The sequence below is a fragment of the Cryphonectria parasitica genome (assembly GCF_011745365.1).
Source record: "Cryphonectria parasitica EP155 unplaced genomic scaffold M406scaffold_3, whole genome shotgun sequence".
Lineage (NCBI taxonomy): Eukaryota > Fungi > Ascomycota > Sordariomycetes > Diaporthales > Cryphonectriaceae > Cryphonectria > Cryphonectria parasitica.
Genome location: NW_024468911.1, coordinates 696,589 through 710,390, shown reverse-complemented (window position 1 = coordinate 710,390; position 13,802 = coordinate 696,589). Strand labels below are relative to the sequence as shown.

The window sequence follows — 13,802 nt, the reverse complement described above, 5'->3', positions numbered from 1 at the left end:
ATCCTGTGGATGGAAGGGCCGTCGGAAGGGTTGCCCTCTTGGACTCCCTCCCTCCCACTCCCAACAGCAACATGCAAGAAGTTTCAGCAGCAAAGTAACTCCCCCCCCCCCCCCTGCTCGATCCTGCACCATGTCCACGTCTAGATACCAGAGTCGTCCTGGCCAAAGTACTCAGAGGTGGTGGTGTACTGGTCCCAAGCAGCACAGGTGGAGCTCAGCGTATCCTTGTCGTCGTCGGAGACGGACAGGCCCACGATCTGGCTCTCGCTCTCGACGAACTCGAGGGAGAGGCCCTGGGAGGCGTGCCAGGCGATGTGGCAGTGGACCAGCCAGGTGCCCGGGTTGTCGAGCTTGAAGGCGATGGCGAGGTGGCCGTTGCCGGGGAGGGATGCGACGTCGCGGCGGGGTGGGTTGGCGGTGGTGAGGGTGGTGACGCCCTTGGTGTAGGCGGCTGTGGACTGGGAGACGACCCAGAAGTCGTGGCCGTGAAGATGGATCGGGTGGGTTATACTGGCAAAGGGGGGGGGGGGGGGATCATGGTCAGCGCGGGAGAAGGGGAAGGAAGTGATGGGATGGTGCAGGGAGGGGAGGAACATACCCGAAGCCAGTCTGGTCCTCGATGACGAGAAGTGCCCACTCGGAGGAGTTGGTCGAGTTGGCGGGTCCCTTGAAATGATTTACTCATGTCAGTCTTTGTTCTCTTTCTCTCTCTCTCTCTCTCTCTCTCTCTCTCTCTCTCTCTCTATAGGTGGATGGTGAGCAACTCACGTCAACAGCAACAACGTTGTAGTCGGTGGGGAAGATGTCGGCGCCAGAGATGACCTGCTCGATGGTCGGGTTGGACCAGTTCAGGTACAGGCTGCTGTTGTTGATGGTCCAGGTGAAGACGGAGCCGGCGTCAAAGGACAGCGTCTCGTCAGCCTCGGTCGAAATATCGCCCACATCCAGGGACAGGTGGGGCACGATAGAGGCAAAGGGCTCGTCGCTGCAGCTGGTGCTGGCTGTCACGTTGCTAGTGCTGGTCGGGTCGGCCGTGCTGCTGGCATCGTAGCGGACAATACCGGCTGTTCGGATGGCCAAAGTTGTCAGCATTCATATGATTCTTCTGTGAGGAGCAAGCAAGCAAGGACAAGAGCTCAAAAAAATGCTAAGAAAAAGAAGCCTGTGAGTTTCTTGGGGAACGTACTGATGTCGTCGATGTTGTTGATCTGGCTGCAGGCAGAAACCCATCCTCCGCGGAGCCAATAGTCACCAGCCTCAGCATTGGCCTCAACAATCACATCAACACGCTGCCCGATGGAGACCAGAACGCTGTCTGTGGTGTAAGGGACGATAGGGACGAGGTCGGTAGCAATCACGGTCAGGTCGTGCCCGTCGATGGAGAACTGGAAGTGCCCGTCCGTGGCGACGTTGACGAGACGGATACGGTACTTGGTGCCAGCCTCAAAGACAGTCTCGAACTTGGAGCCCAGGGTGCCGTGGCAGGTCATGTCGGCGGCGCTGGTGCAGTTGTAGGTGTTGGTGCCGTTGATGAGGCCGCTCTGCATGGTCGGGGGCGCTCCGAGGCGGGCCGTCTCCCAGAGCTCGAAGACGTCGGTGTGGTGCCAGTCGGCCAGGAAGAGAGGGCCGAGATCCTCATCGTAGTCTGCTGTGGCGGGACCGTTGAGGACCTAATCATATTTGGGAATCGTTAGTATGAGATCCTCACCTCACACAACATCCGCCTCCAATTGGACAAGATATCTTACCAGACCACCGTACAGACCCTGGGCGTACTGGAGAGTGAAGTGGCTGTGGTACCAGGTGCTGCCGTACTGGCTGACCTGGAAGTTGTAGGTCAGGGTCTCTCCCGGGGCGATGGGGCACTGCGTCACGCCAGGAACGCCATCCTGAGAGACGGTGTTGAGCTGCCTGACTCCGTGCCAGTGGATCGTCGTACCGTTATCGACAACGTTGTTGGTTACATGGACTGTCAAGGTGTCACCCCAATCGGCCTGTTTTTGTACGTCAGTATCTTGGTTCAAATGAAGGCTTTTTTCTACAAAGCCAATGATACTCACAAACAGTGTTGGTCCAGGAACAGTGCCGTTGAAGGTCAGGCAGGTGGTATTGTAGCCATCGGGCGCACAATCGACTTCCTCGACATTGAGCCAGTACTCGCGGTTCACTCCAGTGACAGGCACCACATCCTATGACAAAAAGCCCAAGGTCAGCAAATGATGGGCCTACAGATGTACTTGAGAGGATGAGCCAGGGTCCAGGGGTGGAGACTCACGTAGTAGTTGGTGTCGATGCTGTAGTCACCCCAGCAGTCACGAGAGGTGGCAGTGTTATCACAGGACTGTCTGGGCTTCAAGCCAGACTCGGCCTTGCTCTGCAGTTGGTGAAGATGGTTCTCCGAAGGGAGGGTGAGGGCAAGAGAGCCCGTAACGAGCGTAAGGTACTGAAGAAGCACTCTCATTTTGAAAGAACGATTGTCCAAACAGAAAAGAACGTGATGCCAGAAGAACGAAGAGGAGGGAAGGATGGTTTGATGCCGTTTGAGATGATGATGATGATGAGACAGGAGAGGTGAAGCATCTTGGAGGGGACGCCACCTGGGTATTTATGGTTTTCGTGGCGTCCCATTATTGATAACAGCATCGGTTGTGGTGATGATGGATGGGCATCGACGGAAGAGAAAGATAGAGTCAGAGAGAGAGGGAGAAGTGTTTTCCGCCTGAGGATCACGCTCACGTTCTTCGCCGCCTCCCCTGGGAACAGTACTTTTACTGGACCTCATGATCTCCTGGGAACCTGGTATGATGGTCAGCAAGGCTTTCGATGCTCATCAGGAACGTCGATGGGCACGTTACCTTGGACGTTGAGCTGTGGAAGCCTGGGGGCCCGAGGCTGCCCGGAAAAGGAGGAGACTATCACCAGCTCTTACGCGCGCGTCAGCATGCGATACGGCCTCAAGCCCGTTCTGGTTCGACTATTGATGGTCCTTTGCAATATCCGAGGCAGCCTTCTCCTCTGTCGCCAAGCTGTTGGGCGAAACAGCCATACAGAGAGAGGAAGAGAGAGGACGGTTGGCAAGTTGAAACGCGGCGTCGTCGTCATCATCATGACGGGCCTCTGGGGTAAGGATGCATCCGCCCTTATTCCTGCAGCAAATGGTCTTGGGTACAGTGCCAATGCTCTTGTTCTCGCCCCGCTCAGAAGGTCCGGAAGGATGTTGTCGTCGGAGGTCGGGGGATGACAAAGGTTGTTCAAGGAGGGAGGGGGGCGCCACTCTCGTGCGTCCCAAGATCGATAATACCAAGTCTAGTACAGATTACTTACAGAACCGGGATGAGAACGTGTGCACAAGATTCAAAACAAAAATTGCCAGGTACTAAGGACAACGGCAAGCCATTATTGTTCCCCTGCAAGAAACAATAGTGCTTGAAACAACACACTCTCTAATTACCTGAAATGCGAAGGGAAAGAGTGTGTGTGAGACTGCGGTGAGTGCTTTGCTGACCACGTAATTCCAAAGAAGCAAGCACTGTCTCCAGTTATGACTCGAAACTTGAACTCAAAGAAACAACATATAGTCACGCATATAACCAATCAATACGGATCAGGAACCCAGATTCAGAAAGTTAAGCTTGAACTCTCAACTCAAGCTTGTCCTAGATAAGCTACAAGAAGTGTGTGGGCCTGACTTGGCCCCTCCTCCTTGACCACCCCTCCCTTTCCCTCCCCCCCCCCTTTCGTGGAACAGCCACGCGTGCGTCTTGAGGCTGAACCGCTTATTGGGTCCCAAGGTTTGTAATGATCATTACACAAGGTACTTCCCCTGCCATGGGTCTTTGGAGAGGCTAGTTGGTTACCAGGATAATGAGAAGAGTCGTCGGGCGCGCGTATACTGATATTCCATCGGTTACTATCTGCCCTCAATACCTGCGGTCCTCCGGTGATGCCGCAAGTGCTCACTCACCAATCAAGTAGTCAGTCCACTCGCTCGCTGCCTATCTCGTATCCTTCGTCTCTGGTATCATCTACAGACAGGTACTACCCGTCTTACACTCCAAGACGAGGGGACAGATGGATAGGAGGAGGGGTGGGGATACTCTGTGGCGAATCGCGCTTGCTAACTAAGTCTTGCACTACATTTGTTACCGAGAACTCTATCTGGATGAGAGGGAAGAGAAAAGCCACACCAACATGCGGTCCTTTTATGTAAGGTTGCTCAGCAAGAAGGATGCAGAGCTATCGTGTGATTAGCGACAAGTTAGTGACGCGCCTGTAGGCCGGAGAATTGGGCTCTCATCAGCACGGTTTGAGCACATGTACATTTTGGCCTCTTGGCTGGCCTGCCTTAGTGGCCGCTTGTGGAGGAGGAGGAGGAGGAGGAGGAGGAGAAGGAGCCAACAATGGGACTCGAGCTACTCTCTGTTTTGCGAGATTAACCAGGCGCATAAGCACACTATCATTTTGGGCTCTTCTTGAGAGATTCTTGATGGGAGAGAGGGGGGGAAAGGCCCGGCATCTTTGGTCTTCTTACTCTCTTGCTGCGTTTTGAGTTATAGTTCCAAAGTATGTGGTGCAAAGTTTGCCCGAGCTGCAGGACAACGTGTGTGGCGTTCCCACCAATGCACGTGTACCCCTATGTTACCACAAGCGGACCTCACGACCTCGTGCAGTGTTGAAGCGGGGCCACCTTACCAGGACGAGTGTGTTCGGCTCCGAAACCCTATTCCGGATTTTCATATTGTGTGCTGAAAGCAACAAAGAAGAAAAAAACCGGAACTGTTCTGCTGCATCTCGTGGTATTTCTGGCAACGTGCCGTCCTGCTTACGCGTTCGGGCGTCTCTTGGGATCGTATAGGTTTCCTGCAATGCGGCAAGGATTGTTTCCCTGCAAATACTTATTGCTGTACACGTGGTTCAGAGACATCGGGACTATGACTGTATGAATGTTGGTGTAGTAGATTGGAAAAAAGGAGGGGTTGTGATCGAAACAAACTTCTACTACGTACGACTTGACTTCTCAAGACGGATAACAACGTGGCTGCATCCTTCTCTTTTTTTCCCCCCCCTCTTTCCTTCGCACTTGATCCTGTCAAGCCACACCGTCCATCGTGCTGCCAAGCCACATTGACCAGCTTACCAACATTTGCTTATGTACTCCTTTCTCTTCCTTAAAAGTCCGCTCTCAAAATTGAAGCGGGCGCAATGTCAGATATTAGAGAGTTCAGGTAGATGCTACATAAAGAAAAGAAGAAAGTTATTATGCATGATTTGTGGCTGGGGTGGGAACAATTCTTCTAGTCTAGTCCAATGAGACTCAGCGGGCCGAAATGCCTTGGGTCCGTGTTTCCCGTCGGTTGAAGTGTGCTAGACGAATAATACGACGAACCTTGGACATAAGCTCGGCTTATGATGCGTGTGACATCGTACAAGAACAACACACAGAGGTAGAAAAGAGGACTTCTCGAAGATAGAGGCGCAACGCCAGCAACCGTGGAGCACAGCGAAAGAGAGAGAGAGAGAGAGAGAGAGAGAGGCGCATTCGGAGGTCTCGGGAGGGCGTATGTAACAAAGAGTGGGCCGTAAGAACAAGTCTGGCTGTCAGCTTTCGAAGAAGAGGAGGGGGCCCTGGTAAGCGCCCAATACAGAACGGGCTGGGTGCAGCAAATAATGTGTGTGCGTGCCTCGTTTGTTTTTTGGTGTGGTGACACTACATAGTCCCGCAGGCTATGGATTTATAGTCTGTCCCTCGACCCAACCGCCAAGACGAAACGGGTCAGGCTGCTGATACGAGGATGAGAAGAAAAGGGGGGCAAAAATGCATCATGATTGATGGTGGTGGTGCAAAACGGGTAGGAGGATCAATAACTTTTCACAACCTTATTGTCAGATCGCATGCATTAAATCCTCAAAGTGTAGAACTCCAGTTTGGTTGGTGCTGGTCCGACTCCTTGGGTCAATAGGTGCCACTCTAATACGCTGGCCACGCCAACCCCCTGTTCAAAGGAACGAAACGATATGAATAGTTTCCCACTGTCTGTCCCAATGTGTTAACCCAGCCCTACACACATTACCTGACACCATGAGGTGGTGGTGCCCTACGGTTGGATGTGCCACATCCAAACTCCCTGGCGTCGCCACCCCCTCCTCGAAAACCCCAAGTCGGAAGTAATAGCCGGTTTCAGCATTGAACACAGTACCGTGGGTGAAGAAATCAATAAGTAGTAATCATAATTCTGCCATTTGTTCCATGTTTTGGCGCCCGGCAAGTGGAATTGTAACCTCATGACTGTATTCATGTTGTGGGCCCAGTGTTGGTTCTGCTAAAAAGGACCCAGACCATGGGGCCAATATTCATGGGCAATATTATGCTCGCGTACAGTAGTAAATCATCATCGCCTCATGCGCTGCCCCTACGCCAATGCAGGTACCTCATCCCTTTCCTCGAGCCTCACCCGAGATGGCCGGAGCGCCCTCTTCGCCCCCAAACCATCCAACTTCATATCTCCCTCCCTGGCGACTGTCTTTTGTTATGCTGGCTGCTCAACCATAAGCATCCCATCCGGGTTTTTCGGAACACGCCTTTGTCCTGCTCTCATCTCCTGACCCCCTTTCCTTTCACCCCCCCCCCCAACCCAAGCCCCGCCCCCAGCCATGAATCCGTCCTCGTATATGTGATGAAAAGTGCACATGGCGCCCGTGCTGCTCGAGAAAAAAGGGGAAAAAACCGAGAAAATCAGATAAAGAAAGAAGAAAAAGGAGGCAAAACCTCCTATGCCGCTGTCACAGCACTAGCGGGCGTCGGGTTGTTGTCGACCAGGATGCCAACACCAGCTGCCTCCGTGCCGAGCTGAATCTTAGGCCCCTTGGTCAAGGCCGCCTCAGCGAATTGTAGCGCGCGGTCGAAGCCGGCCGCCTGACGTTTGGTCAAGCCACCCTCCTCTTGTCTCTTCACAACGGCGGCCTCCTCCTGCTCCTCCTCCTCCTCTTCACGGGGGTCCAGCTCCTTCATAGAACCTGGGAGAGCACGGGACGCCTGTTCCAAGTGGGTGGTCATGATCAGCATCAATGTTTGTGAACCTTGGGTTGGTCGTTTGAGGGGAGAAGAAGAAAAGAAGATGACGGGTCCAACTTACTGGCTCGTTGAGAGCGGATGACTCCGCAAGATCTCTAACCTTTCCAGCAGGAGCAATGGCTTGGCCTTGAGCGACGGCAGCATTGTTTGCAGCAGCGGCACCTTCCAGCGTGTTGACAATGCCTTCTGCCCCCTGCTGGCCTGCAAAGGAGATTTCACCATCACCCACTACCAGGGCAGGTGAATAAGCGCCAAGGTTGATGTTGAGAGGGGCACTCATGGCCGCAGTGGCCATCATGGCGATGACGGTGCTGTATCTGACAAGCATCTTGGTTGAGTCTTGGGGTGGGTTCGTCGTACGATGGGCAGGTAATTAACGCTGAAAGGAGGAAATCGTAACCGGACGTAGATCCACAATAATAATACTTGAAAGAACAGATATGGGGAAAATACCAGTCTAGGCGAACGGATGGGGGTATCAGAAGTGAGAGGGTTGTGAAAAATGATTCTAAGAATTATGCTTCGAAACAAGAAGAAAAGTGATACCAGATCTATCGACGAAAGAGACAGGTTGACGAAAGGCAAAAAAGGGAGCACTGCTCATAATTTTCCAAGAGAGAACCAGTTTCGACTTTGGAAAGTGGGATGACATGAACATATATTCACGACGATCAATTGCTTGCTCGCATGCTTACTTTCTTGGCCTCTCATGTCTTTCCATAACCATCTCACCCCCAAAAGAAGAACAATACTACGGCAAAACGGCTAGTCATAGCTCCGGCAGGCCAAGTGATCAGTGTGTAAGAGGTGCGAACATCGTGCAGTGCTTGGCTTCTATTTCTGAGTGTTTTTTCCTCTTGGCAGTGATCGATCTTGTCCGAAAGCGACTTCAGACGTGACAGGTCTCGCTATAGGACCGTGGGTGGTCGAAACGCTTTGGGAGACGGACAGAAGGGGAGAGGCTGGCAAGGGCATAGACAACAAGACAGATGATCACAGTACTTACCTAATTAATGCAATCGATGGGTTGAATCCCTCCTCAGTCAATCACAGAGGCCGGGCAACAACATCTGTGCCCAAGTTTTGTTTTGTGGTCGTTGGCCTCTCTTGGCGTTTTGAACCTTTGACGGCTTGGAAGTCGCCAAGTTGCGCCTCTAACACTTTTGAGTAGCCTTGGTAGTCTCACGTTTTGGGGTGATTTTCTGTGAAGTGGGCCCTTGTTAACATCTATAGGCGAGTGTGCATTGTTTTGTGCTACAATATGGCTCGAACCGGAAGATGCGACGCTGCCAAGAGGCTCTGTGCGACTTTCTCAAACAGACCCTAGTGACAGGTTCATAATAACAGTGTTGTTATTATGTGGTCTCGTAGGACGCCAAGCCAGCTATCCCATTGATAGTCCATGTCTCTTGCAAGGTAATGACTAATTTGACGACTTGATCATTGCATAAAATCACATGAGATTCAATTTGTGGCAGAACTTGATTGCTGAATGTTTGAGACATGGGAAATAGGAAAACTGGTGACTGTACGATCGGTTGGTAAAGATTTAAATGTGTGGTTTTCTTTTGGTGATAGATTTCATATCACAAGTGGTTGCAACAATGATTGCCATATTTTTATTTTTTTTATTTCCTTTATCAATCTAGCATCAATTCTACATGGCGTTGAGCAGCACATCTACAATCCCGGCTTGGGTCCCAAAAAGAAGAGGTTCCGTTCCGGCTCGCCCTTGCTCGTGCGCATGATCGACACATAGCCCTTCTTGCCGACCTGCTCTTCGAGCGCAGAGGAGACTCGTTGCAGCGTCCGCTGGTCTCCGTGGTTCGCAACGAAGCGGCGGCCATTGGCTTCTAGTCTGCCGATAATGAAAGCCGTTTCTGGCTTTCCATCGCGGCCGAATTCAACAGTGTACGTCTGCTTCCGTGTCAGTCTGTGTGGCTTGCTTATTCCAGATGGCCTTGAAGGGGATCAGGCAGACCTCGATAAGTGCTTCTCCTTCTGCAAAGGTCTCGACCGTCGGAGCTGGCTCATCAACAACCGCGTCCGAACTCACACGGCTGTCTGGATAGAACGAGCCATGCCCTCTCGATACTGAAGATAGACAGATGGCATGTTGATACGAGAGAACCCCGCCATTAGCAAGCACCAGCCCCTTCCGAAACTTGCCGTGTCTGATCTGGCGGCACATCTCGGTGATGGCCTGAAGAGAATATTTCAGCACGCCTCTTACCGTGGAGCATTAGAGGGGGGGGGGACAAGAAGTAGTACATACGTGCATCGAGTAGTTATTCCCTGCACCTCCGAAAGATGTCAACCCCCCCAGTAGAGTAAGGGGCTTGATAGGGTTGAGGACCGGCAGACCGAGATGATGACATGCGAGCTTAGGGACAATGGGGAAGCATCTGTAGAGAGCACCCTGTGAACCACTGGTCTGTGAAGAAAGAATAGCAACAGCGGTGAAGCATGACACTTACGAGTACAAGTCAAGAGCATCAATGTCATCAATTTTGACTCCTGATGATGCCATACAGTCGTCCAGCGCCAAGGATATCGCTTCGCTATGGAAGAAATTGGGACGCTCCCAGACTTTTCAATGTGTCAGTCTATATGATGCAAAAGGTAATTGTCATATCCAAGAAGACATACAATGCTCCCTCTCCTTCCTCCCGGCCCCTCCTAGAGGATATATCCACTTCTCCTCGGGAACACCAAGCTCCTTTGCCTTCTCGACAGAAGTGAGTATGCAAGCAGCGGCCAGGTTGACGGTGTTGAAGGCGTTCATGAGCAGTGGATCTAGCGTCTCAACATATTAGCTAGGAAATCCCCAAGCCAAGAAACTGCGGATTTGTTTCTGCCCTCTGGGAGGCTTCATTACTTACAAGGTGAACAAATCATCCTGTTCCTGCGGGATACGGTCCCTATTTCTTCCTTGCTGGTGGGTTGTTTTCCATAGTTCCATGAGTATTGGTTCTCCGCGGCAACCTTGGCGAAATCTGCGTATAAACTGGCCGACTCGTCGTTGTTCTCACGAGGTGTCTGTCCACGGTGTGCACGGAATGCATTTTCGTAAAGGGGGTATATGTGTATTGGGGCGCCGATGGAATGTATGCCACCGATATTCTCTAATTGCAGCTGTGTGAGGAGTCTGAAGGCTCTTGTGTGTGTGTGCATGTCTGGTCATAAAAGGAGAACACCCACCTTGCCCCAGATCCACGGTCGATGGTGAGAACACGTCCTGGACCGGAGTGTCAGGCTTGGTCCAGCCTGGTGGCTCTGCAATGCCTGCCCTTGCGCTTGCAGTCACTGACCACAAGCAGCAGAACAATCAGTATCAGCGGCTCATTTCTGGCAATTCGCTAAGTGGGAAAAGAGAAGGAGGGGGGGGGGGGCTCTCACATGAAGCCAGGGCTTCACCTCCTGTCACAACCGCCACTGTCGTCTCTCCTCTGGCGATGCGCACAGCAGCCTCGTCCACCAGCTTTGCAGGTTGATTTCCACCATGGGTTGCGGTATAACGCGTCCATTTTGGTCTCTGCCTAAGGCCCAGCTTCTCGGATAGAAGCCCGGGAAGATCTGCGTAGGCCCATGTCCACGTCCTCACCACGTCGATGGCATCTATCTGGGATCTGAGCTGGTCCTTTGGGGAGCAGGTATCCTCTATTGCAGATAGGATAGCCTCAAGCATGAGATTCGCAGGCTCCTTGTGCTGGCCCGTTTTGTTCTTGACATCAGCCACGCCAATGATCACAGGGATCGATGCCATGGTTTGGTAATGGTGCTAAGAAGCGGGCAAAGCCCCTCAAGTAGAAACACCGGATGGAATAATTTCTCGCGGTCTTTCAGATCACGCGTGGTGAATATTAAGGTTGTCACAACAAGTAAAATAATTATTGAGGCATGAGTCTACTCTGCTGGGCGCATTGCTCGTAATGCCGAGGCAACTATTTGGAGACACATGCAGTGGGGTTTAAAGGGAAGTAGTAATGTTGGTATATTTTTCCAGCAGGGTCCTTGATGACTCAGCCCCTCGCTATGGTGCCTTTGGAGGCATATTTCCAGCATGCTACCCCGCTATTACCCTCTGTAGGATGCCTACTTGATCACTAAACACCATGTGGCCTCTCGCTGCTATATTTGCCTTTTGTCACTCACAAGTACTTAAGTGATTACCACGTTGCGGACTGGGTCATCAATATGCTGTCACCTCAATGGTTGACTTCTCATAAGAAAAGCAGTCAAACAAAATATCAAGTATCATAGAAGCTGATTTCCTTATTTGTATTCTTTGGGGGAGAAAAGAGAAAGAATAGAAAATACTTAGTAGTCAGCAACGTACTGGCCCTCCAGGCCATATCGATGACTGATTGTTGTTAGATGGCTGAGAGCAAGACATGATTGATTTTTGATGCTCATCCTCCAAGTTCTCACTGCTCTAAACAAGATTTCCTGCAAACCAAAAGTCAGTCAACTATACTGAATTCATATGCACAATAAATGATAGTGTAACAGATGCAACACACGTACTATGAGAGTAGAACTCTCGGTGCTAGCTACTGTTTCTTCCTTTGTTCTTCTTTCTGGTCTCTCTCTCTCTCTCTCTCTCTCTCTCTCCCTGCCCGTCTGTCTGCCTGTCTGCCTGTCTGTCAGCGTAGATTTGATTGTAGTAGGAATTGCGAGGTAAGCTGGCACGGAAGTGTTAGTGTTCGATGCCAGTCAGATGTACGAGCGTGTGACGGCATCATATGCCCAGAGATGGTATCCCAGCGGGGATCGATAACAAAGTTGCATTGGAAAATATCGCCCACTATGAAGTGGACTTTCATCGTTGTCTCAGTGAGAACTTCACTGTCTGCGTTCAGCCGCAACAACGCTCTCTGCTGAGATAAAACAAGAGCAGCTCTCCGAAGTTGTCGAGTGGACCGTCAGGATTAGTTTTCGGAGAATGTTTTTGCTAACGGAGTATTGGGGAGGCGGAGTAGTCGTGCTTGGGGGCATGCTCACTGTCATGAAAAACTACCAAGCTTTCTTCTCACTCGAGACAGCTGACAACAAATTATGCTTCAAGTCCCTAATTAGTATGTGAAGAAACTGTATTGCCTGGGCATACATTTAATTTATTACTGGAAATGGGCATTTTCTCTTCGCAACACGGGAAATATGTGTATGAAGTCACACTCCGTGCCTTTCTTCATGCGAGACAGACTTTCAAGAGAGGATCAGAACTGCGCAAGTTACAGACAAAGTTTGAAGCCCGAGATCACCCATCATGTACCACTTTCCTTGACAATCAGCTCTGAACATGTGGGCACTGGAAACCTTAGAGAACCCACCAGGATCAACAATGCTTGGAAAGGGGGGTTTTTTTTTTTGGGAGGGGGGTGTGGGGGAGGTCGAATGGTCTTCTTCTTCATGCTCTCTTTACCCCCAAGGCCACCTCTCACTGGATGACAGCTTTTCATTATCATCAGCAACAATCATTGTTCTCTTTCTGGGCCAGTAATTCTGTGTTCAAACACTCATAGGCAGAGAGAGGCCAGTTATCATGAGGGTTAGGGTTCATTCCATTTTCTCCTTTGCTGTATCTCCAGAGACACCAAGTCTGGCCAAGGCTTGAAGTTGAGGTGACCTTCACAGGCATTGATTCCTTACCATCCCTGCATACCGCCATGGTAATTACCAAACACAATGACCATGTCATTTAGAGGTGAATTAGCATAAAATGTCATAAAAAGAATTGGTCCCAAGTAACCCTTCTCCTAGAACCAAGGCGCCCTAAAAGTGCCCGCGGGAACTGAGCCTCTCCATGGTTCAACAGCCGATCAGCAGTCTGCATAATGGCAGATGCGGCTGAAAATATCATTGACGCACAAGTCTGAAGAAGGCTGTGTGAAGGACGCCTTGGATGTACGCTATGAATGCTGGCCTCGTCGCGATCGAAGCTTGTCTGTGGGAGTTTCGTGCCATCATGGTTTCACTAAAAAACGGGTCTTCGTGTAATTAGTGTATCGTCACTGCTATCGATCCCGTACATACACACGACCGCGCTTGAACGCCATCGTCATTGAGTCCCTCCCGGAAACGCTGGCTCCCGAGTGATTGAAATGATCGCCAGGGGGGGCGCGCCGTTGAGAGACCAGCATCTGAGCAGCACAAGGACGAAACATTACCTGCAAATCGCGCTCCGCTGCTTTGCTGGTAGTCATTGATTAATGAATTGAATAATTTAAGCGGTCCCGGCAGTCTGGGGAAGCGGCAGAAACTCTAAAGTCTTTGCCCGATCGCGCCAGCTGTGTGCTAATTTAGGGGGCTTCCGCGTCCCAAACGGCCGATGCCATTCATCATCGAGGAGTCGTTGTCGTCATGATCGAAGATATTGCACGACGAGACAAAGGACAGACTCCTCGTGGGCGACATGTGGGTTTCTGGTGGTGGTGGTGGTGATGCTGATGATGATGATGATATGCACCAGTCTGCAAGCCAGTCCCGCACCAAGGAAAATGGGTTGTCGTCGACGACAATAAAAGGCTGGGGAAATCCCCAGGTTCCTTTCGAGCCTGGGGGACGAGCATTCCACAGTTCAGCAACAGAACCGCATTTTCTTTCCCACACACACCCAGAATTTCCCCAGGCCCACGAGAACCACAATTCCCTATTCGGACCGTTTTACTCTCAGCTCCACAAACCCAGTCTCTGTTATCTTGCTCCCACTGTCCATCAGCCAAACACC

General features: G+C 51.2%; 3 protein-coding genes across 3 annotated transcripts; all 3 read right to left on the bottom strand.

The window, feature by feature from the left end:
- Positions 1-140: 140 nt before the first annotated feature.
- Positions 141-2,461, bottom strand: M406DRAFT_39251 (uncharacterized protein; the record flags this gene model as incomplete). Its single annotated transcript, XM_040924095.1, has 7 exons — positions 141-510; positions 599-666; positions 769-1,064; positions 1,187-1,670; positions 1,749-1,994; positions 2,061-2,189; positions 2,276-2,461. The coding sequence occupies 7 exons, from the start codon at positions 2,459-2,461 to the stop codon at positions 141-143; spliced, it is 1,779 nt and encodes a 592-aa protein (XP_040779133.1).
- A 4,308-nt stretch (positions 2,462-6,769) lies between these two features.
- On the bottom strand, positions 6,770-7,400 carry M406DRAFT_327934 (uncharacterized protein; the record flags this gene model as incomplete). The annotated part of the gene is made up of 2 exons (XM_040920268.1): positions 6,770-7,033; positions 7,134-7,400. The coding sequence occupies 2 exons, from the start codon at positions 7,398-7,400 to the stop codon at positions 6,770-6,772; spliced, it is 531 nt and encodes a 176-aa protein (XP_040777781.1).
- Positions 7,401-8,752: 1,352 nt separating this feature from the next.
- M406DRAFT_254343 (acetyl-CoA acetyltransferase) lies at positions 8,753-10,838 on the bottom strand (the record flags this gene model as incomplete). The annotated part of the gene is made up of 8 exons (XM_040916956.1): positions 8,753-8,989; positions 9,054-9,275; positions 9,348-9,477; positions 9,550-9,661; positions 9,722-9,868; positions 9,955-10,229; positions 10,306-10,378; positions 10,472-10,838. The coding sequence occupies 8 exons, from the start codon at positions 10,836-10,838 to the stop codon at positions 8,753-8,755; spliced, it is 1,563 nt and encodes a 520-aa protein (XP_040777780.1).
- Between the last annotated feature and the right edge of the window lie 2,964 nt (positions 10,839-13,802).